This window comes from Mustela putorius, unplaced genomic scaffold, assembly GCF_011764305.1.
Source record: "Mustela putorius furo isolate JIRA1106 unplaced genomic scaffold, ASM1176430v1.1 tig00000759_pilon_pilon_pilon, whole genome shotgun sequence".
NCBI lineage: Eukaryota > Metazoa > Chordata > Mammalia > Carnivora > Mustelidae > Mustela > Mustela putorius.
The window spans coordinates 10779497-10805464 of NW_025421467.1; the positions used below are offsets into that span (position 1 = coordinate 10779497).

General features: G+C 35.5%; 2 protein-coding genes across 2 annotated transcripts in view; one reads left to right on the forward strand and one right to left on the reverse strand.

The window, feature by feature from the left end:
• The window catches only part of GRIK2 (glutamate ionotropic receptor kainate type subunit 2), a 647718-nt gene that overhangs the window by 314869 nt on the left and 306881 nt on the right, over nt 1-25968 (forward strand). The window lies entirely within an intron of this gene.
• On the reverse strand, nt 22835-23666 carry LOC101670391 (CGG triplet repeat-binding protein 1-like). Its single transcript, XM_004767093.3, has one exon. The coding sequence runs from the start codon at nt 23351-23353 to the stop codon at nt 22850-22852; it is 504 nt and encodes a 167-aa protein (XP_004767150.2). The 5' UTR covers nt 23354-23666; the 3' UTR covers nt 22835-22849.

The following is a 25968-nucleotide window of genomic DNA, read 5'->3' on the forward strand; positions in this document are numbered from 1 at the left end:
AAAACAACAAAAACAGCAAATCAATTAATTAGTCTCAAAACATATGCCCTGATTATAGGACAGTATAGGCTTATATGGGTTTACAGATGAATAACTGTGTTTTCATTTGACACAAAATGCAATTAAGACGCTAATCCAAAATTGTAGGATGGTTATTACAGTTCAATGAGGAATGCCTAGCAGTGTCCAGCAGAACAGGGAGAAAAACTTAGAAGTAAACATGGAAAATCCTATAGTCAGACAACAAAACACATAGATTTAATAATTGAGTTAACTGAGACTAGTCATATGACCTACACAGGCATTATATAGTTTTAAACAATTGTGATAATATACTTCTACTGAGACTAAAACCCTACAGCACAGGCAGCAAATAGGATCACCTACTCTGAGCTCTGAAGGGTGCTCAACTCACCTTATTAATTAATAAGTCATAATTTAGTCCTTGGACTACAAAATCTTTGATTCACAAGGATTGTTGGATTTTTCAGTATTTCTGGATCATAAATTATTGTACCTATTTTTAAATTAATTATTATTTTATATTAATACAGCTTAAAACTCAGTAACAGAGTATAGTGAGTGTTGATCATGTGTCAGGCATTGTCCTGGGTAATGTTCATATATGCAGCAAGCAAATCGGGTTTCTCCCTTTGATGGTTCATTAAAATTTCATTCATTCACACCTTAAGCAGACCTACCTATCAGTTGTTGGTTTTTTGTTTTTTTTTTTTAACTTTGTTTTATCAAGGGATTTAAGCAACTCTTCTCTGCTAGTATAGAAAGATGCTCCAAGGGGCGCCTGGGTGGCTCAGTTGGTTAAGCAACTGCCTTCTGCTCAGGTCATGATCCCAGGATCCTGGGATCCAGCCTGGCATCCGGCTCCCTGCTCAGCGGGGAGACTGCTTCTCCTCCCACTGCTGATCCCCCTGCTTATGTGCTCTTGCTGTCTGTCAGACAAACAAACAAACAAACAAAGACAAATGCTCTAAAATTGAAGAAGGGACATTCCCATTAAGTAGATAGATAGCTTAGCTCAGGTGTCATCTTCCCAAGCTGAATAACTGGGCTTCGTAAGGTCTAAGTGTTTAAGCTGATGGCTCTAGTGGTAACTGGGTTGCTGGGTTAAAACCTTATGTTTGTGATTTCTGGCCAGCCTTTTATCTCTTAGCTTCAGGTTTTGGCACAGACCTAGGATGGCAGAGGATCATCTGCTTTTTCTATGGGATAGAAGGCAGAGAATTCTTGCCATTAATGTTTAGCCTTGCTCTCGTAGGAGTTTGTCTGTGTGGCTGGAATAGCAAGATTTGGTTCTGGGTGAGAGAGAACTTAACAGTGTCAGTGCAGGGATGTTCTGAGTTTACCCTTAGCCCCTGGGGATTGTTTCATGCACAAAACATTCATCAGTGCCACTGTCAGAGATAGCTGGTCTCTCATTGATTTGATCAGGATGACATTTAGTATGTTTTAAGTAAAAGAGGAGCCCACTGATGAGTTCTCATTTTGAAGTCCTTTCAAATAAGAAGCATTTAAAATGTCATCTCCTGGGATGATGAGCTAGCTGCAGTGTGTGAAAGGCAGGAATGGTAAAATGGGAGAGGAGGGGTTTGTAGTCTCATGCGGATCTGCCTTTGAGTCCTGGCTTTGCTGCTAACTTGCTACGCATCTTTGGAAAGATGACTTGAACCTCTGTTTTCTCGCCAATTGGATGGGCTTACAAAGATATACCACAAAAGGTGATTGTGAAGATCAAAGGAAACCACATGTACGCAAATGTTTTGGAAATGCCTATGACTGAATGTGTGTAAAATGTTGTCATATGTAGCATTTTATTTTGAATCAAGAGTGACTGGACTTTGTGATATAAATTATTTCTCCTTTTTAAAATAAATCTTTGAGTCATATTTAATCTGCAAACTAAAAACAAAATAAAAACTATGATAAGTAAAATTTTGTGTGATTGGGTCTGGCTCAAGCAAAAGAAGACGGTCATTGAAAATTGCCCAAAGTCCCTTCAGGGGCTCACTCACTTTCCTAATCCTAAGAATTTCTTACTTTCTATGTGGGCCCATTATAAACCTCAGGTTTATAAATCTTCTGAAAGAGACAAACTGATAACTAATAATCTTTTTTTTAAAAGTTTTTATTTAGGGACGCCTGGGTGGCTCAGTTGGTTGGACGACTGCCTTCGGCTCAGGTCATGATCCTGGAGTCCCGGGATCGAGTCCCGCATCGGGCTCCCAGCTCCATGGGGAGTCTGCTTCTCTCTCTGACCTTCTCCTCGTTCATGCTCTCTCTCACTGTCTCTCTCTCAAGTAAATAAATAAAATCTTTAAAAAAAAAAAAAAAAAAAAAAAATAAAAGTTTTTATTTATTTGAGAGGAAGAGAGATCACAAGTTGACAGAAAGGAAGGTGCGGGATGGGGAGGGAAAGCAGGCTCCCTGCTGAGCAGAGCTTGATGTGGGGTCCAGTCCCAGGACCCTGGGATCATGACCTGAGCCTAAAGCAGAGGACTAACCCACTGAGCCACCCAGGCGCCCCATAACTAATAATCTTGATGAACTATCTTTGTATAGTTGATATTTGGAAAAACTGTAAGATATAAATCTGCCTCCATCCACCTCTTTTCAACAAGGGCTCACTCTACGCACTGCTTGAAAACTGAAAGGCATTTTGACAGCTGAGTTGACCCTTCAATACAATTCTGGTGACCCTTCACCTTCCCTTTCTATGTTAAACCAGGAAGAAAAGAAATAACTCAGAGCCATAACAGATGTAGACTTCAAATGGAAGCTTAGCTGTGTTTATGAGAGGTGAGAGCACAGGTTAGTTGTGAATGGGAGAGATAATTATAAAATTTCCTGATGATAGTGTACTTATTACTGTAACCATTACCAAGACTCTGTATCATTTAACTCTTTCAATGAAGATCACTGAGACTTTCTTTATCTATTTCTCCAACCTGGAAACCAGAATGAAACACTGGTAAACCATTAATTTTTATATTTTAGGAAATCTACTGCTTTCTTTATGTTCTTTCTTCCCTTTTGTCATATAAGTAAATGATCAGTCTCTGGTATTTGGCTCAGAATATTTCAGGAGAATATTTCTTCTCTCTGGAGATGACTTCCTGGGATGAAATATTGGAGTATTACTACTCTGTTGCTTCCACACTGGTTTTGGTGGACCCCTTCTTGTGTTCAGGGTTCATTATCACACTTCCTCAGAGAAGTGAATGTCAGGGAATGTCCATCTAATTCATTGCAGACACACACACCCTGAGCCACCTACTTTCCTACCCTCACAGTTTTCATTTCTGTTAATGTGTTAACTGTCTAATGGCTCTTCTTCCAATGTAAGGTCCATAAAAGCAGAGATCTTGCCTGACATGGCTACCACAGTAACCCCTGCCTCTAGAACAAACCCATTACTAAACGAATAAGTGAGTAAACTTTAGTTTTGTCCTCTGGAAAATGCATATCATAACACTGAACATTTACTTCATAGGGTTCTTGTAATAATTATGTGAAACAATGAATGTAAACATGTGTAAAGAATTTACCACAGTGCTTAGTAAGGACTCTATAAATACTGATTGTTGAAGGAAATGAATGCTTATATTTTAAAAATGCTTATCCAGGTAGCTCCTTGGTGTCTCAGTCTATTAAGCATCTGACTCTGTATTTACGCTCAGGTCTTGATTTTAGGGCCATGACGTCAAGTGGCACATTGTGCTTCCTGCTGGGCACGGAGTCTACTTTGAAAAAATAAAATGCTTATCCACAGGAGAAAAGTTGTAGCACCAGGGTAAAAACATTATTTTATTTTCTGTGGGCGAGATCAGGGAAATTGAGATACAAAGAGAAAGTGTAATTTAAATAAGTGTATTTAGATTCATAATCTCATTTCTTAACCTTAAAATAACTGTTGTGAAGAACTATTTTCTTTTGCTTGGACTGTATCTTGCTCGACTCTGCCACCCACTTAAGGTTTTAATAATCTTGAAGTTTTTGTTCAATGGATGGAACATTGCTAATATAGTTTGTGTGGACACTTTCAAATAGCCACCTACCCCTTTGGGGGTGTTACATTGGTAAGGATTGTCTTGTGCAGTAGGAATCACTGAGTCAATGATAAAGGATTGCCTAGGAAAACACCACACCTCTTCTAAGCCAGATTTTATGATTATACCTGTCTATCCCTGTTAACATTTGCTGTGTTTTACATTGTCAACTTAATTGGCTGCTGAATTTTAGAAGATATACTGTGAATGTTATGACTAAAATTAGAAAACTTAAAACATTCTTCAAGATAAATTCAGTGTGATGATGAAATCCTCTGACTAGATAGTAAATACATTGCCAAATATATTTTAAAAATCCCACAAAGAATATTTTTAAATTCATCCTGAGCTCGCATTTTGTCCATCTGTGTCCTAAATTTGGTTCCATAATTTGAGATACAAGAAGTTTGTAATTTTAATATAAATTCCAGAGAGTAATATTCATGACCATATGCTTATACATGTTCTTTCTAAATATGTGGTAGTAATATTAACTATTAATAAACTACATGATGCAGTAATTTGCATTAAAAGAGACAATTGAATTTAAATAGCTTTTTCATTACTTATACTTTCCTTGGGAAGCCAGCGACTTACATCCAAACACTCTGAAGCGAAGCATTAAGATAAAATTTCTTTAATGATGTGATGGGAATTTGAATGTCAAAGAGCACTATTGACTTACATGTAAGATCAAAAAAGAAAGTGTGTTATGTTAGATGAATCAGTTAGAGAATTCCCATCTCACATCTGAACTCAAAGTATCCTGACTAAAAACATATAGTGGCATTTTCACGTATTCTGGGCACACAGACCAGCAACAATTGGCCAAAATATTACATGATAAAAGCTAGGAAGCAGGACTTTTTTCTCAAAAATGCTAGACTGTGGCATTATACTTGACATTTAGAAAAGCGTTTTATAGTGGTTGTTTCTATCAATATTTCTACTGCAATTTGATACTAAAATTATATTTATTTTGCTTTCCAAATTTCCTTCAACTGCTAAAATATGAACTATAAATTATCCCCTACTTAGGTCAAATTAATCACTCCAATTGACTGAGTAAATTTGCAGCCAAGCTGAAATTAGAATTTTCAATCATGATTAGAAACATAATTAAAATTGAATGGAGTCAATCATAGAAAAAAATATATTTAGCTTCTCAACACTTTAAAGTTCTTTTGTTTAGACCGTAGGATTATAGTTGACTGCTGTCATTTAGAACCTTTTTATTCTATGTGTGGCCCACTGAACAACAGCATCAGTATCAATGAAGAAATACAGAAAATCAGGTTTCATTCAGACCTACCGAATCAAAATCTGCCTCCTAACAAGATCTCCAGTGATCTGTATGCCTGTTAAAGTTGGAGAAGCAATGATTTCGAACAACACTCTATACTTCCTCATTTTTTTCCTTACAATAATGGTTGTACACCACTTACTAAGGTGGATTGCAGTAAAAATATTAATTTTGACATAAAATGTCAAATATCCATTAAGTTTTCTATATCTATCTGAGCATGAGAAAGGCCAGATTCCCAAGAGTGAGCTATGCAATATGTATCTTATTTTCTGCTAACTAGGTATTGATATTTTGTTACTAGTAAAGATTTAAAACTATCTAAATGCTTCATTCAGGTGACAAAGTGTTCATGGGCAATAAAGTATCGGAGCTAAATTTTCACTTTTATCACCATTGAGGGAAACAATATTCTCAGAGGCATCCAATATCATTAACCAGAAAATCCCTACTCAAACCACAGTGCTCAACAACACACTGTTTAGTCCTTATTTATAGTTTCCAATTGGATTTTAGGTAAAGGGCTCTTGTATGTTTTAAAATTCACACAGCAGGGGCGCCTGGGTGGCTCAGTGGGTTAAGCCGCTGCCTTCGGCTCAGGTCATGATCCCAGGGTCCTGGGATCGAGTCTCGCATCGGGCTCTCTGCTCAGCGGAGAGTCTGCTTCCCTCTCTCTCTCTCTGCCTGCCTCTCCATCTACTTGTGATTTCTCTCTGTCAAATAAATAAATAAAATCTTAAAAAAAAAAATAAAATAAAATTCACACAGCAGGCACAATAATTAAATACTCATATAATCAGAATTATTTTTTCTCAGATATCTTATATGCTTCCTCAATAAAAGTAGAGGTCTTCAAGATGAGGCCTATCTACGCTAATGTAGGGGCGCAAATATAAGTGAAAATATATTTCTAAGATGTTTGGTCAAGATCAGAAAAACAAAACAAAACAAAACCCTTCAGTTTTTCCTTTTACAATAGAAGCTTATCACAAGGATAAAGATAAAAGAAAGCATGAATGCAGTCCTCTTTGTAAGTGTAGGAGGGAAGGCTGTCAGAAAGAAGATGCTATGACTAAATGGCCCATGTCCTTGAGGTTGTGAGATGTTCTTTTTAAAAATAAAAATCGTACGAGTATTCTACCTAGAGCCATGATGTCTGTTACCAGTACTGATTTATACACACGAAACAACAATGTCCTGACCTTTTTTTCTTTAAATGTTAAATTTTATAACATATGAGTAGTGTTCCTTAAGGACTTATTAAATGGTGCTATTGTTTTCCTGAAAATTCAGAATGCTGAAATTTCCTTCAGGTAATTGGGCTGAAGGAGACCCACGTCAATTAGATACTTTGTTTATAAATAAATAACATCATAATATGAGTTCTGTTTAACAAAAATAAATAGATGTTATTCAAGAAATATATTTATCAAAGGAAAGACTCAAAGGGAGCTTTATCATCCTCTAGAACGAGGTCTATTAAGCTATAAAGGTATTCAGTGAAAGATAATGACAAATCAGTTTCTTTTCACTGGAGCTATTTTGACATTTCCATTCCCGCTACTCTTTAGTCAAAGTCTACATGATGAGCAACTATTTCTTGCTAGCTTCTGTTACTGGTGTTTAATCTCTTTGATCAATCAAGACCTTTAAAACTTTGTTTTTGCCAATGACTATGATTAGAAATAAGCAAATATTTGTGACAGAGAAACTTAAACTTTCTAATCCTTGTCTTTTGAAATATCTCTCCATTTCGAAGCAAAGAAAACAGCCTAACTGTCCTTTGTCCCTTTGTCATCTATTCTCTAAAAAGTGAAAATGGGATAAGTATAGTATCCTAAAACCCTAAGCTTGCCTTGGGATTGCTTTCTTTCTTTTATATTACATTAAAAGTCGAAAACCTTTTTTATTTAAGCTGTCAGATGAAGTTTATTGCTTTCAAAATAAGCTTTCTTCTTAGTGAAATAAATCCCACTCCTTCTTTCTTAAATTGAAACACAAAAAAATATCTAATGCATTTTAGAGTAGTATATTCACTTGTTATTTAAGGGGGTCATGCAGAATGGAGGTAGATTGCCAGAGCATTCCTCCTGAGCTGATAAAGCACTTTAGTATTATGCGTTTATCGGAAGTATTTCTCTTAACTCTGGGAAAGTTCTTTTTTTTTTTTTAAGATTTTATTTATTTATTTGACAGATAGAGACACGGTGAGAAAGGAAATACAAGCAGGGGGAGTGGGAGATGGAGAAACAGGCTTCCTGCCAAGCAGGGAGCCCCATATGGGGCTTGATCCCAGGACACTGGGATCATGAACTGAGCCGAAGGCAAAGACTTAACCCACTGAGCCATCAGGTGCCCCTGGAAGGTTCTTTTTTAATATGAGGAGAACCAAAATGATCATACCTCTAAAATTAAAATTTCACTCATACCTGCAAAAATAACATTTAAATGAATTAACAAGTCAAGTTTTACAGTAACTATTAGAAACACTGTCCACACGAGTTTTATGGCCTGTTCCAATGGTTAGTATCCAGAAATGAACATGCTTTTTGATGCCTTGACTCCCATGCTTTTGATAAATTGATGTATCTTACTCTGTGCCTGTTTCTCTAAGAAAACTGTTCAAATAATAATTCAACAAAAATTTTTAAAAAATAATTTAACAAAAATAAATTTTTGAGTTAAAAATTTGACTTTAATACTTTATCCTAGAGAAATTCTTTCAAAAATTCTATTTTGACATTAGCTTTTAAAATGTTAATGTTTTCTTTTGAATTACCCATTTGGTTTTTTCTCTTTGGAGACTCACTTTAGAGATGATCACACCCATGCTCGTTTGTTTTTGATACAGTAGCTGTTCTCATGTTTAAGTTTTATCATACACAATGTCTAATTTCACTTTTAAGACTTCTTAATTCTCTTGCTCTGTCACAAGGCTTTTATTGGTAGCCATTTTATTTCTTTTTACCTTTTATCCACTTGAATTTCTTAAAAGTGAGCGTCATTTTCGCGTGCCTGAATGGCTCAGCTTGTTAAGTGTCTGCGCCAGCTCATGATCTCAGGGTCCTGGGATCTAGACCCCATGTTGGGCTCCCTACTCGTCAGAGAGTCTGCTCCTCCCTCTGCCTCTTCCCCCTACTTATGCGCACATGCATGAGTTCTATCAAATAAATAAATACAATATTTTAAAAACAGATTTTCATTTTGAATTCCAAATCAGAAGAATTGATTTTAAAATAATCTATAATATAAAGCAAACAAAAAGTATTATATTAAACATGCTAAGGTATTACAAAGTGTTGCCAAAGTCTAAATAACAATTAAAATGTAAAAAAATTAAAATATAAAGAAATACATTAATATACAAATGTATAAACTGTGTGACTCTAATATTAAAAGCATACTTCGAATGGTTTCAGTATTGACTAATGTTAGTGTACCAAAAAAAAAAAAAATGTTCAAATCTACTTACAGGTTCAGGAAATGAATCACATAAAATGAATTCAGATAAAAACACCACAAATATGGGCTTTAAGATGTTATAGCAGAAATTTAGAAAATTTCATTAAGATTATGTTTTGTGTTTAATTTCTGTTCAACTTCAAAGCCTCATTGAAAATCTGCCTTTTGCTAGCTTCTTTGGTAGGCACAGATTAAATGGAGAGGAAATAATATAGTGTACATCTCGTGCCACAGACTAGTGAGTAAACAGTCCTGTGAACAAATAAGTGTCACTCAGGGCGCTAAGTGCTTATGGAAATTGAGCAAGAACTAAGGTGCATGTCTAGAGCATGTAGTTGCATCTGAAGAAAGTCCTCTCAGAGCATTGGAGGCTAAGCTCAACCTTGGAGGATGAAATCACTGTTAGAGGAGGTGGGGAGCTTTTTAGTCAGAGAAACTGATTTCTCCAAAGTCATGGAAATACATGACAGTGCAGAATACTTAGGAAACTATGAAGAGTTTACTCTAGTTTACATCTAGGAATTTAAAGATCAGACCAACATCTTTCATTATGCCACGAGTAAAATATAATCCAAAAACTGCCCATACATGTTTAAGTTAGACGAGAGGGTGTTTTGTTGGTTTGTTTGTTTTTAGTGATCTTCATTAATCTCTTTATGAAAGTGAATTATTTCTGACACAGCTGCCAAACTGGCATGCTTGCAAGTGGAGGAAGGAAGAAGGAAGAAAGCTGAAGAGAAACTTGAGATTTAGTAACAAACGTGGAAGAACCATTGAAAGGGAATGCCGGTACTTCCTCCCACCCCCAAAGACTTTATTTATTTATTTATTTATTTATTTACGGCATAAATGGAGAGAGAGAGAGTGCACATGAGCAGGGAGAGGAGCAGAGGAGGAAAGAAGAATCTCAAGCAGACTTGAGCCCCAAGCCCAGACATGGGGCTTTATCGCACGTCATGGAGATCATGACCTGAGCTGAAACCAAGAGTCAGAGGCTTAACTAACTGAGCCACCCAGGTGCCCCCTTGTCTTGGCTTTAATACCCATTCAGTTCATAAATGTGCTTTGTGTTCTTAAACAAGTCATATTCTCCCCTACGTTTCTTAACTATAGAACATATTTGACTCAAATAAGTAGTGTTTTCACAAAATTGTGTTACTTAAGGGAAAAAATTTGATAGTATCTGTTGGAAATCCTGAAAGAAATTTTGAAATCCCACTCTTCCTATTCATAGTTCTTATTCGTAGTTCATAGGTCCTCATTCTATAGCTCTTCCACCCCTACCCCTCTACCGGCTCCTCTTCTCCAGACAATTTTCCTTCTACCTTTTCTTTCCTATGTCAACTCTTGAGTATCTATGGATAAACCTAAGGCTTCATGAATACAGTTTGAAAATTATTTGCCCAGGGGCGCCTGGGTGGCTCAGTGGGCTATGATCGCAGGATCCTGGGATGGAGCCCTACTTTGAGAATCTCTGCTCAGCAGGGAGCCTGCTTCCCTCTCTCTGCCTGCCTCTCTGCCTACTTGTGATCTGTCTGTCAAATAAATAAATAAATAAAATCTTTTAAAAAGAAAGAAAATTACTTGCTCACATAATTTCTAATATTCTTTTAGGCAGTATTTTTTCATACCTGAATGGTGTTCAATTAAGAATTAAAAATAAGGGCACCTGGGTGACTCAGTGAGTTAAGCATCCAACTCTTGATCTCAGCTCAGGTCAGGTCTTGATCTCAGGGTTGTGTTGAGCTCCATGCTGGGTGCGGAGCCTACTTAAAAAGGAAAAAAAAAAGTTAATAGTAACAAGGAGAAAAGGAGCAGAGCAAAGAGGGGCAGTGGCAAAAAATACAATTGGGTCCAATGTTCCTTTGACAGAGGAAGGATCTAATGAACAGTAGAGGTATACTATAATGGAAGAAAGCAATAGCCAGAGAAGGTTCTAAAAGTTCTGATGCTCTGACTGATTAGAAAAATCATTAAGATTCCATAAAATATGGAACTAAAATAGTAATTATAAATATTTGTTCATTGATTCTTTATTATGTTCCAGATATTTTAAATATTTTGGACTTATTTAAATATCCAACTGCAAGGTAGATACATTAATTCTTCTTTGCAGAGAAAGTAACTCTAATAAAAAAGGTCAAATAATGGCTTCTTATTGACTCCATTAACCAACAATAGACAGGCAGTCCTCTTGTATTGGACCCTCATGCATGATGAACTTAATTCTTAAAGCCTATGTACTTTTAGAATAGGCAAAATTATTCCCATCTTATAGCTAAAAAAATTGATATCCCAAAAGGTTAAATTTATTGCTCAATGTGAGGATGTCTGGCTCCTTCTCCAATGCCCCTTCATCTCCATACTTTACTGCCTCCTTAATCTCCACAGGAATCATTTTCCCCTTTCTATCAGCCTTCAAAAGCTTGTTGATTGCTCTCTAATTATAAATACTTGGAGAAAAGTGTGTAAATTGATATGCAAATGATCTTTTCCCCTTAGCAAATTAGCACTTTACTTCCATCTAATTAAGTAGCTTTGTGGAGGAAATGGATTTTTGAAAGAAGAATGGAAAGTGTTTGGATTTGTTCTAGGGGTGTTTCTGGTTTAGCAAGCCCTGTGAATGAGGTATAGAAAAAGGAGTTGTAAGTGGGAGCAAACAATGAAAGCAGAGAAAAAAGGCAAGGGGGTGGCATAAGATGAGAAAATTCAAGTGTACTGTCTGACAAACCTTCATGGGAAAGTAAACCACCTTTCATCTTTCATTCTTTCCTGAATGGTGATGCATTTTTTTAAAGTAAAATAAAACTTTAATAATGAGAAAGATCTTGTTTCCTTTCATACTTCCGAGTATTAACGTTGACGTAGTATTCATTGGAAATGGATATATTCAAATTAAATTACTAACTTCATTAAGGGTTCAGAACTTACAGGACATGCTTTTAATTAGGAAAAAATTGACTCCTGGAATTGTGTTACAAGAAGTTTCCTTGGGAAAAAAGTCACTTGTTGCGATGAGAATTGTTAAAAGATAAACTGAGGCATATTAAAAATTTTTAAGAGTTCATTGGAGCAAAAATTGACTTACATGGCTGTACAGCATCTAGTCTAGCAGGTAGAAAGGAGAACCAAGAAGGTGTATAAAAGAGATGTTTAAAAGCAGAAGGGAGAACAAGAAAGTTATACTAGACCAAAGAAATGGGTTGGTAGTTTCAAGATTACTTTACGGGATGGCATTGTCTCTGAGGGTGGTAACTGAACTAGTTAGTGCTGATCAGCGGATTCCTGACTGACTAGTTTAAGATTCCATTCTTGGAAGAGCCAAAACTGTAATTTAAGTCTTGGTTTGGTGGGGTGGGACTTAGCATGAGCAATTCCATTTGAGGCCTATCATCTAATTTTTAGCAGAATTAATGGGATAAACCTCTGCCCTTATGTATGTTTAGTGGGATTAGGCAAAGAGAGAGAGAGAGAGAGAGTGTGTGTGTGTGTGTGTGTGTACTTCCTTCCATGATGGAACCAACACAGTTGCCTGAATGTTTATCTTCACTACTTGATACTGAAAGGTACTTCGCCACACATGTATGTGTAAGTATATGAATAAATTGTACCAATTTAAATTTATCATTGAAACTAAGGCAATTGACATTCACAATAATATACTGAATCCATAAGAATCCTCCAAAACTGATCTTTGAATTTAGCAAAATGTTATATGTATTTGGGAGAAAGTCTTTATTTAGTCTTTGTTAAAGTGTGCTGTCCAAGTTCATAAATAGCTGATTTCTATAAATTATATAATGTCATATTAAATTATATTAGTCATTCTTCTTAATAATGAAAACATATTTATTAATAAAGTATTATTTACCCTCCTGTCAATGTTGGTTTACGAAGTATTATTATCTTATCTATACCCCAAGTTATTTTTTAATTCACAATGTTTGCTTTTATATATTTTATTAAAATAGAATAAAAACTGCACACTGATATTAACTGAGTACCCTAACAAGACTCAACTCTGCTATTGGCAAATTCACTTATCTTATTTTAGGTGCCCTTTAAGAAAAATGAAGAAAAATAATATTTGTTATTTTCTAGGAGATTATAATATATTGAGGGAGGGAGAATACGCCAGAAAATAACTGGGAAACAACTGAGTGTCAGATGCATGATTATGATAGGAATTAGAAGAACCATTTTATTATAAACATTTTTATGGATAATAGTGACAAATATCACACATCAGAGGAAAAAGGTCAGACATTCAAGTCTTAATTTGGATGTAAAAAAGTCTTTTTACTATTACTGAATACTGATATTCTAAGAACAATTGAAGATATATAAGTACTGCAGATTATCTCTATGCTATAAGATTTTTAGGAAGAAAGAGAAAATATTATAAATTTTATATCCCCAACTATGGTCATTCCTCCCATATTTAGGTTGTGACTCTCTTAGCATATTGTAAAAAATCCTTGTGAGACCATGCTGCCAAAATGAAGAAGACTCTACTCTTGTAATAGGAAGGGGGACTTTGAGATTATCTAATTTAGCACTTTTGCTTTTAAGTGAAGACACTGAGGCCCATAGGGGTTAGTTTTGTTTATCCTGTTGTACTGTTCTTAGAAGTGGAGATTTGATACCAAATCTTAGATGTGATCCTCACCCAAGGGAGGGTTTTCAATGCTGACATACTGTGTTCATGCTCTGAATACAGTCATCACTTTATTATATAACTTGCTCAGTCCTATCTATCACTGAAGAAAATACAAATTGATGAAAATTTCTGCAATTATTAAGCATGCAAAATACAAGCTTAACTCTCTGCAAAGCATATGTTTCCTTCAATGTTTGCATTCCTTCTCCCTCAAATTTGTGATTTTCTCATTCTACTTCCCAAGAACAATATGTATGAAATATTTTTCTTTTAATATATTTTAAAGAAGCCATATAAATATATGTTCTGAAATGTGCAACATACTGCAAAGGCTTTCTTTTCATGACTACATAATTGTCCTAAGTGTTTTAATTTGTTGCATGGCAGATTCTCTGAATCAAATAGCAGCTGTTTGGGGAAAGTACCGGGCACATTCTCTTCAGGCCCATTGGTCGCTGTTATGCTTTTCATTTCATCTCACCATGAACTTATCTAGCAGCTAGAGCAAAATATACTTTCATTGCTAGCCAAACATATACATGACCTAGTGTTAATATTTGATTTTATATCATTTACTTAGGTCTGTATATGTCTTACAACAAGGAACTAATACCCAAAACGAGAAAGAAAAAAGGGAGAAATTAGCTAAGTAACTGTGAACCATCAAATAGGTCCAGATTAAACAATGAGCCTCCAATAGGCTGAGATAGAATAATATTAAGTCTTTGGAGTTCAGTGGGCAGTTAGATGTACTAATGGCAGTGCTTTGCTGAGAAAGCATATATTTTAGCTGGAATTCTTATGTGGAGGTGATTGCACATTACTATATGAATAACTGTACTAAATGCATGGAGGTTTTCTACCAGCACAGGAGGCGATTAAGGCCCCTTTACCAGATAACAGCTCACTGGAGGAATGTAATAGTGGCAAAGCAAAGTCTGAAAACAGATGATTTCCCATTTAATAGTCCATTGACTCTCCTCCTAGAGCCACTGTGGTGATAGCATTACTCTTTATTTTCATTTCACAAAGAAGCACAAGTTGTTGTGATATTTTTGAGCTCATACATTTTCCAAAAGAGAGAGAGGGGGGAAGCAAGAACACTAAGTTTTGCATTAAAGATAGGTGCAATTAATTCAGTTATTCATTTTGAAAAAGATGTTTTTATTTTTACTGAATATTCACCATAGCTCAAAATGATTTTTTTTTCCTTTCTCTTTCCCCTCCCTCACCCCACCTGGGTCATTTGTCATCTCTGGAGTTAAAGCAAAATTTCAGAAAAGAGTATTGTATCTTCAATGTGTTCCCAGTGTAATTATGAGAGTCTCAGCCCAATACCCTTAAAAAAGTTTGTGTTCTGTCAACTCAGACTGTCATACTAAATACTAAATATACTGTACACTAAATAACTAATGAATTTTTACATCGAAAGCATTTTTTGTATTATAGTTCTTTTTCTTATGTTCTATATTTTCAGAGTAAGCCAGTTGAATATACCTGAATACCTTATTAGTTCATCATTTATTTAAGCATAACAGTTAATTTGTCTCTTCTTAAACAAATATTCTACTCAGCTAATAGAATTTTGCTTAATTTAGATTTAAATTAAAATACACATTAGGCATTATCTAGTAATAATTCCTGGTGTTTCTGCCGTAGGTCTTAAAAGCTTTGGGACACCAGTATTTTTCCCACTAAAACATTCTAGACTCTTCATCTTTGTTTATTCACTAGCATAATGTTTCTCATATGACATATATCTTTAGTACTTTTGGAAAATAATCAGACAAGTAATAATTCAGTCATCTAAGATTAGATATGGAGATGTCAATTATCAAATAAGCTTATAGTAAAAGAATTTATAGTAAAAAAAAAAATTAAAAGAGCCTGGATGAAAAAAACAATAACAAGTTTGAGTTGAACTCACTTTACACACTGTAAAAAAAAAAAAAAGAAAGAAAGAAAGAAAAAAAGAATAAAAAAAGAATCATTGAAATTCAAAATTATACTTTCCTTTTTAAAAAGATTTTATTTATTTATTTTAGAGAGAGAGGGAAAGAGCAGGGGGAGCAGCAGAGAGAGAGGGAGGATCTCAGACAGACTCCCTGCTGAGCGAGATGCCCAAGGCAGGGCTTGATCTCATGACTCTGAGGTCACGACCTGAACCCAGATGAAGAGCTGGATGCTTAACTGACTGAGCTATCCAGGAACCCCTCAAAACTGTAATTTCATCTTTACTTTGCTACTGGATGAAATTGTTCTATTAGGAATTATTTTTATAAAGTTACACAGTGTAATATGTCAATTACATCTCAATATAATTGGAAAAAATTTAAAAAGAATTATTTTCAGATAACTTTATAAAACCTTTAGGGCCGGAGGTGCTTGGGTGGCTCAGTGGGTTGGGCCTCTGCCTTTGGCTCAGGTCATAGTCTTGGGGTCCTGGGATTGAGTCCTGCATTGGGCTCTCTGCTTGGTTGGGAGCCTGCATCCCACCTCCACTCCCACTCCCCCACCACCTGCCTCTCTGCCTACTTGAGATCTCTCTGTCAAATAAATAAATTAAATCTTAAAAACAAACAAACAAACAAACAATTTTTAGAGCCAGAATCTTAGCAATTATATTTCTTACATCAAAGATGAATTATTTTCACATCTTGGTTCCTTCACTGTAAAGGTACTGTTTACTGATGCCAGGACTTAAGAAACTGATCATAAGCAATCTTGTAATTTCTTAGTTCACTGGCAAAATTGAACAGTTGTATTTCAACATTTGAATAAGGTGCATTCCTTTGTTTATCAGGGTGAGAAATTTTTAATGATGTTGCCATTTCTTAAAACAGATAGCTTCTTTTAATTTATATGTACTTAGTGACAATTTAGTTCAGGTTGTTGCTTTTTTTGCTCTCAGAACATGTGAATGTCTCTTTTTCTAATATTTTATTTTATTTTATTTTAGAGTTTGATAGAGAGAGTGAGGGGAGGCAGAGGGAGAAGAAGAGAGAGAATTCCAAACAGGCTTTACACCCAGCATAGAGCCCGACACAGGGCTCCATCTCACAACCCTGAGATAATGACTTGATCTGAAATCAAGAATCTGACATTGAACTGACTAAGCTACTCAAAAGCACCCTCCCTTTTTTTCTACTTTAAAAGGCAGGTTTTAGGGACGCCTGGGTGGCTCAGTTGGTTAAGCGGCTGCCTTTGGCTCAGGTCATGATCCCAGAGTCCTGGGATCGAGTCCCACGTCAGGCTCCTTGCTCGGCGGGGAGCCTGCTTCTCCCTCTGCCTCTGCCTGCCATTCTGTCTGCCTGTGCTGGCTCTCTTCCCCGCTCTCTCTCTGATAAATAAATAAAATCTTTAAAAAAAAAAAGGCAGGTTTTATAGCAATGATTTACATGGAAATAAACTTAATATTTGTTAATATTCTGTGTATTCTCTTCTTCATTATTCAGTGTTATTCTACATTTAGTTTTCTTTATCATTTCCTTTTTAAATTATACTTACTTCTTTACTCTGGTCTTTCCATTATTTTCATTTCATGTTTCTTTAACTTTTTGTAAACTACTATGGAATTCTGACATTGTCAAATATACAACATGCATATATCTTCTATTTTACTAGCCTTAAAGAAATTACTTCCAAATTCCAATATTGCATGCTTCTCAAGGAATTCAATCTTTTCACTCAACTCTTTTCTCCAGATTTACATTTTCACAAAAAATTTAGTCTGTATAAACTCTAAAAATATTATTTTAAAACTATAGTATACTATCAGGAGGGTCAGTAATGTTTCCACTTTATTATTAAAAGCACCAGTAGTGAGGATCAAATGTGGTGTTGTAGTTGCTATTATTATTTACATCCACATCTCAGGCATTTCTGAAAAATATATAATCATTAGTAGTATTTTTCCCTTTAAATAAACAAAACAAATTATAGTATGAGGAGGTTAGTGACTATCTCAAGATTTTACTGATTATGGCAGAACTAGACTAGAACATATATCTAGTAAATCTCTCTAGTAGTCCATTTTAAAAATAACTTTTGTGATTCAGCTTTATAGTGCTACATTTAAAATGTACTAATTCTTCCTATTTTTTCTTTCTTTTTACTTTCAGATCCAAGCAAATCTATATATTTGACTCTACATAATCTGTTGTCCTTATATTTATTTATATGTTTCTCACCATTTTTATTACTGATGAAATTGTTTGTATATAGTTAGAGTGACTAGAATCTGTGCCTCTAGAAATAACAGGTGATGTTAATGAGTACAAGTACAGTGACTGAAACTCCACTTTTTAGTCCCATTTTATTGGATTTCTGTCTTCTCCTCAGCCAGATAGCCCAAATGGATTATATGCATGGTGGAATGGATGCCGACTGTAGAGCTACTTTTGGATTGGTCCTTGGTAGGCAAGTTGAGGACCAAAGGGATGAAATGCTATGAGATGGTGATGAGAAGGGAAACTTCTAATTCCTGGTACAAGGAAATAAGTAGGATGGTGGCATCAGTCAGAGACCAAGAAAATCTGAGTCCAAAGTTGACAGGACAGAACAAACAGACAAGATATGGGAGCTAGTTATATAAAATGTGATCATTATAGAATAATCTGGAGGGGGGCAGTTGTTTTCTTAACTCTTCTTTTAAGGGATCAGAGCATCTTACTCAGGAATACATACAATTTGGTCATTTTAAAGACTTCATCTTCAGAAAGTATATCCTGATACCAAACATCTTCCAGAAAGATATACTTTGTCATGTCTGCATATAGGTAAGACAGAAAGAATGGATAAGTAGTTAAATCTGTTTAAAAAAAATAATAATGGACTCACTACTTTGAGTGGGTCAGTAGTGTCATCTCAAATATGAAGGATAACAAGATAGCTAAGATTGAAATAGAAGTGACTCATGCTCAACATTTATCTTTTTCTTTACAAGTCTATTGTTTCTCAGAAACTAACTCTATAAACTGCAAAAGTAAAATTTTCACACACACACAAATAAGAGAAAGTGTTTATTATTCTGTTCTAGACATAATAGAACTCAACTGTGAGTCATATCAACCAAGTGACAAAATTTTCCACTGTAGCATCTAAGATAGAAAATTATTTTAGAAATCTCAAAAATAAGAATAGGTTGCAAAATGCCAAGCAACATTTTTTTGAGTAAGCCAATTACTAGAAACTTGAGAATACTTTTATCTCATGAATATCTTGCAAGTGCCTGCCTCTGTGGCTGCAGATGCATTTTGTACCATACTGAATATCTGTAATTATAAGATCATAATCCTAGAGTTGAATGAAACCTTAGTGATTGATTGGTGTGATCCCTTCTTTTTACAGCTGAGGATTCTAAACACTAAGGTATTTAACTGAGTAAATAATAAGTGAAATCCAGTGAAGTATGTGAGAAACTCAACGGTCCTTATATAATAAATAATAATTAGACATAAATTCAAAATATGACATCATTGTTGGGCAACAAAGAGAGCTATGGAGAGAAATTAGATGTCTCCCTTTTTATGTGAATTTCATATCTTATGGAGAAAATGCCCACAGATGATTGTAATATTTATTATTATAAAGTCTCTCTCCTTTAACTCTTCTTGCTGTCATTTTCTTATTTTACATTGTATAGAGTTACTAAATGTATCTATACCACCAGTGATATATTTTAAATACTTTCTAATGTGATCTCTCCTCTTTCAACATTATTCCTTTATTATTATTATTTTTATTACTTTGCCCAGTTGTGTTTTTATGTATGGGAATTGAGTGAATGTGTCACATTTTAAGTTAAACTTTGACTTATTAAAGACAAAACACTGAATATACCACAAGAATTGGTATATTTTGAGAAGAGATAGTGTGGATGAAATTGAAAGGAGGAAGCCAAATTGGTTAAAAACAGGAAAAAAACTGAATAATTAGTGAATGTTCATGTTAAAATTAATACTATAAATTGACTTTCAGTAGACTTTTCTAAATTATATTTCAACTACCTGCATCATTTATTTGTAACTTTCTAAGGACATGGTCATTATTGACTTAACTTACAATTTAGTCTTTGCTTTTTAAAAATAGAAATGATATTATTTTCTGTTAAATTAACATTTTAATTTCACTAATTATTTCAAGCTTAAATGCTTGAAAGGAACTTATAGCAACCATGAAGATCATTACCATGTCTGTTGCAAAAACTCATTTACAATACTTTGATTCTCTAGAGAAAAACCAGGACTGAGCCAATGTCAACCTTGAAAAAACTGGGACAGCTTAAATGGAGTTCTAGGATCATTTAGTACTTAATATGTTCTAGGGGTGCCATTATTTAATGAGTTTTAAGATGGTATTCAGTGTAGAAAATCTTCCTGCCATTGGAAGATCATATTCCCACTGAAGTTGAGAATGATATGGTCTTAAAAATATTGAAAGCATATGTACCCTTCATGTAGGTCAGTAAATGTTGCTTGTTTATATTGTCTTGACTTTATATTAACCTTCAATGAAGTTGCACAGTGGCCATATTTATCTTAGGTTAGGTGGTCATACAGTTTGTTGTGTCTTGGACAATCCTGATTGTCAGAGAATAATGGTTAATAATGTATCCTCTTACCCCATTCTCAAAAAAGCTTCAGCTTGGAAAAAAAATTATATAGTCATTCTAATCTTAGGTATAGTCTTTTTTTCTGATGTGCAGTCAAAATGGATTTTTTGGGCACATAAAATGTGCATAGAAGAATTTGGTTAGCTGAGAAAGCATTAATGAAAGATGATCAAGTCATAATTCTTGTATTTAGAAAGTGGTACCTAGTTGGGGGAAGAGGAGACACTTTAAATGCTTAAGACAAACCTAATGAGGTGACAGAATAAGTGATATGGTCAATTAATATAAGAGCTCAGGGATGTAGGAAATTTGGAAACTAAAATGATGAGAAGTTCCCCCCTTATCTCGATTCTGACATTTCCTTATCCCATAGGTATTTCATTGAGGGACTCCTATAATCTGGACATGGCTTTTCAATCTTATCTTTATTTTATTGCTCTCTCTATATTGGTGTCTCTGCTATGCTCCCATCGCCTTCAGCATTACCTTCCATAAAAGCTATTTTCACCTTTGTGAATTCAGTGTATCAAGTAGTTATTTTGAGGTGGTGATCTAGGCTTATGGTTTTTCATGGATAACAATTATTCATATATTAAACTGCTGCTCTTATACCCAACACATGTGGCTCTTCAAGGTGAATTTATACAGCTATAGATTTTTTTCCCTTTGTCTGACCTTTTCCCAAGGCAGGATTTCCCAAAAGGACCAACATTAGGAACAACATTTGAGTGGTTGATTGTCCCATATTTTAAAGGTTGTCTGATTTTAGTTCTATGGGATTCCATAAATGTGAAACCTAGAATCATCACTATTTTAATTTGAAATATTTTATCTAAATTATCTAAATATTTTATCTAAATTACCTCTACTGAATCTGAGCTGACATCTGCGGATACTAGACAGTTGTTGATTATCTTTTACTTATTTCTGTGCAGAAGACATTTTCTCTTTTATGTTCATAAATGAATCATCTGGAAAAAGATATAATATTTTTATGTTGTTATATAAGTAGTATTATCAGATGAATGACTCAGTGGTTAGTTTCGGCTTTGATACCTGTTTACCTTAGCCAAAACATCATTTCTTTTTTTTTTTTAAGATTTATTTATTTATTTGACAGACAGAGATCACAAGTAGGCAGAGAGGCAGACAGAGAGAGAGGAGGAAGCAGGCTCCCTGCTGAGCAGAGAGCCCAATGTGGGGCTCGATCCCAGGACCCTGGGATCATGACTTGAGCCGAAAGCAGAGGCTTTAACCCACTGAGCCACCCAGGCACCCCAGCCAAACCATTATTTCTTAAATGTACAATTTTCATCTTCTATGTTTATAAAGTCCCCAGCTCTCTGGACATAGTTCAAGAGATCAACACTTCACACTGCTCACTGACTGCCCAAAGACTGCTTAGATTTTCCTACATTTAGCACGACACATTATACTCACCTGATTGCTCCACCCAACAAGGGAAATGAATTTTATTTTATAGATTCTTAAGATAAATGATAATTTATCTTTGGTTTTGATAATGTAAATTGCATGATGATTACATAACCCATTTTTATTGAAGTTTATTTGCAGAAATACTTTTGTGAGAATTTGATTAATGAAACTATCAAAATCTTAAAGTCAACCACTCATTTTAAATACAGTCTTTAGTTTTTCAGGATTTTTTAAAAATCTCCTGAAGATTGAAGAAGATACTTCTATACATAATAACATAAGACAGTTCTTAGATAGTTATTACAATAAAATTTTAAAAATTTACAATAATTAAATTTAATAATTAAATTGAATTAATTATTATGACAAACTTAAGATAATTATTGTAATTTTCTCTTCATAGAGGATTCGAAGAAAAATCCTCGTGTATTGGATAGCTTCTTATGCAAACAGTGTCCAGAGAAAAGATCTAATCCTCATTAAAAGTGGTTATGCTTGGTTAGCCTCTATGTTTATTAGAAAATCAAGACTTGCTAGTGCAAAGATAGTGTCTGTTGACTCAGAAGATTATAGCAGTGATTTTCTAGAAGCCCAACGAAAGGTACTAAAACGAATCAATAATCTAACTAGTGCATTTTTAAATGCTTAAAGAAAACTTGACTGCATAATATCCTTGTGAATTGGTTATAGTTCTGATTTGATAATAAACTTGTAATTCAGATATGCATACAAGCAGGAATCAACTGTGACAGCGAGGAGCATAAACATTTATAATCACTTGGCTTTGGTAGGAACCAAACCTGTGACAGTTTAATTGATGACTGCAGTCTTCCAAATGAAGATAGGAATTTATATTGGTGGAAATTACATCATATATCCAAAGCAGCATATTGTCAAAAATACCAAATAATGATTACACGTTTGAAAAAATGCACATAAAGGGACTATAAAATTACGTGAGTGCTATGTATTTTTAGCATTTTATGTGCACAACTGTCTTCTCTTTGGTTGAATTGTATATCTTTTACATATTTTAAAAACTGAAAAAATACAGATAAAGCAAAACACATTTGTGTTTTGAAATGGAAGGCTATACTTGTTAATCATTTTTATTCATAACATTTTTACCACATAGGAACCAAGTCCAAAAAGCAAAGTAATACTAGATTTTGAGTTTGTTTTCTTTATAGGGCTGCCTGCCACCTTGCCTAAATAGGAACTTACTACCTACTTGAATGTATCAAGATATTAATTTTTTTTAACTTTAATACTCCACATTTATCTTGATCACAATGGTGGTAACCTCCTTGTTAACAATCTTGTGAGTTGAGGAGTTGATTCTCATTCTCATATCTATCAGGCAGATATGCTCTCCTCAGCTGGTCTGACTTAGGTATGGAGCCTCCATTCTTTATGTGGCGAGACAGGAAAGCACGGACTGCTGGGTGATCAGCCTTCTTAAGTGGGATGTTGGCTTCCAGGCACATTTTCACAAAGTCCTGGATAACACTGACTTTCTCTGTTTGCGCAGTACTGTTGCACTGAAGGGATGCAGTTAGAGGCCTCTGCTTCTTTCTTACCTTCTGCTCTTCAAATTCTGCCTTCCTCTTGGTGTGAGTCTTTGACTTAAGGTGGTCACTAATGGCAGACTTGCGAACATGATTCAGAACCACAGTGCAAGAAGTGCAGAAGAGTTTTCCTCCATCTTCGTGCAGCTCACCTCCAAACTCAGTGACTCGATCCAGGGGAGTCACATACAAAGCAGTCTTAGAACGGTTTCGGGCAGGTGGTGCTGTCACTACAAATCTTTGCATTCTGACTCTGAATAAGGTTCCGATCAGTTTCCAGTTTTCTTGTCTTGATACTCAGTAGTGAAGGGTCTGCAGCGCAAAACCAAAGACGCTTGAAATCCTGGCACTTTCGTTTGTTCAAACCCGGAGATGCCTTCAAATGAGTTTTTCAACAAGTGGTGATGGGGAAATAGTTTCTGGGCTTGCACCCTATTTTCCCTGCGATGCCCGGAAGTCATGCCTTTACGTAGGATTGGGGCCGCCGTTAGGGGAAGTGGATGAGACCCGGCCAAAAAGGAAAGGAGGAGGAAGGAAAAAAGGAGCAAGGGAGTGAGGGAGGAGGAAGACCCGTCGCCGCCGCCGCCGACGATGTCGTCGCCTTTGCCCGATCGAGCCCCGCGGCGGCCGCCGTGTCCTCCGCCGCGCCCCATCCTCTTGTGCCGCCCTCAAGATATTAATTTTTAACAATATTTTCCCTAAACTGTATTTTGGTCTTTGTTTTCAGCATCTCACATTTTATATTAAATATTATATATAGTAAAATATAAGCACTTTTTAATCAATTCATTCACATATATCCAATTACTTAAATATTTACTGAACATCAGACACTAAGCTATGTTTAGCAACTGAAACATAAATTCTTTCCAAATATGCCTGATTTAACAATACGAGACAACTAATTCTGATTTACATGCTTTTTATATTGATACGTGGCAATAGAGTGACTAGAATTGGGGGAAATATCACAGAAAAATGAATATTATTTCATATTTCAAGTAATCCTGTCCTGAATGATGCAGAGCTAGTAGAAAATAGAACAGGATATTTGATAGGAAAATGTATTTTAAAGAATAAAGCCCAACACTGGTACATCTGATGTTCTTGGAGTGCATAGAAACCTCACCAGGAACGTGATTCAGTAAAGCTTCTTTGCAGGTGGCCTGGCCTGGTTCTCTTTTGTGGCTGTTCTCCCTTCCACGCAGCTCGCCTGGTGTTGCTCACCAAACCGGTACACGATAGGCACATCACTTGTTGCAAGCTCTCTTTCAACTCTTTATCTTTTAATGATTTGTCTGGCTGATTTCTACTTTTCCTGAGAGGAAAGAGAAACTATTTGAAATCTTGGTTTTAAAGCTCTTCTTCCTTGTGACTGCGCTATAATGAGGGCCCAGTCCGTTTCCCGTGGAGCTGTGCAAAGAATACAAAATACACACGACCGGACAGGAGATGAGACTGTGAAGAGAGATGGGAAGGGGAAAAGGTCCTGCAGCTCCACCTTTAAAGGTGAGGGCTTAAAAATGTAAAGTGAAGTTACAGCTTATAGATAATTCAAAGTTACCTCTGTGCACATGAAGCGGATAGGTATATTTTAGAGGTTAAGATCTGTACACAAAGGAATAGCTAAAACAGAAATGATAAAATGTGCAGATGGTTGTGAATAAATTACCAAATGGTACTTGCCCAAATGCAGTAGCATTAGGTTTAAAAATAATTTCGATAAATTATGTTGTTGAGGTAATAAAAAGCATCTAATCTGAAAGCCAAAGATATTTGAAATTAGTAGGATTAATTTACCACAGATATGGCAGGTATAAGGATTAAATGATGTGAGTCAGATAACTGTCATCAGCTAATAATAATAGATCAGCCCATTGAGTACATACCATGTGCTACATACAGTATGACCCTTATTTCCACTGAATTATATAAACAACTCCCCATCGTACGTATTTGCATTTCCATTTAATATGCATGCAAGGAAGCTGACATTTAAAAGGTAAAACAACTTATGCAAATCATACAATGAAGTGGCACAGCCAAGATCTGCATCCACATTTCTGACACCAGGAGTTGTTTTTAAAAAGAAAATGAAAATAAGTTAATTAATTAAAGTGGTTGACCGTATCGGTCTTTAAAGAAAGCCAGATTTAGATTTTGTTTTCTGTTGTTTGTTTTCTGTTTTTTAAAAGATTTTATTCATGTATTTGAGGGAGAGAGAGCATGCATGTGCGAAATAGAACAAGAAAGGGAGAGATCAGGAGCAGCAGGGAGAGGAGAGGTAGAACCTGACTCCCTGCTAAGTGGAGAGCCTGATGTGGGACTCTGACTCATGACCTGAGCCAAAGGCAGATGCTTAACTGGCGGAGCCACCCAGATGCCCCAGACCTGGGTTTGAATTCTGACTAGCATTGGTGGGTAGTACAAGTGTGGACTTGGGTGTATTGGTTACACCAGCTGTGCCTGAGTTCCCTCATTTGTAAACATGTAGATAACAGTACATACAGTGAGCACACAGTATCTTTACTATTAGGATGGATATGTTGCCCTTACTGACTCAGTTATCTATGACAAATACAACACTTGATGTTCATCCAAATATTTTAAGAGCTATTTTACTTGTCTTCAATTAGGAACATGATAACCCATCCAACCTTTTTTTTTTTTTAAAAGACCTTATTTATTTATCTGAGAAAGTGAGTGAGTGAGAGAGAGAGTGTGTGAGCAGGGGGAGAGGCAGAGGGAGAGGGAGAGGGAGAGGCAGGCTCCCCACTGATTGGGGAGCCCAATGTGGGACTCCATCCCAGGACCCTTGGATCATGACTTGAGCCAAAGGCAAATGCTTAACCGACTGAACC

What these genes read in the sequence shown, in the direction of transcription:
- LOC101670391 (XM_004767093.3), bottom strand. Translation starts at nt 23,353, where the DNA reads ATGCAAAGATTTGTAGTGACAGCACCACCTGCCCGAAACCGTTCTAAG.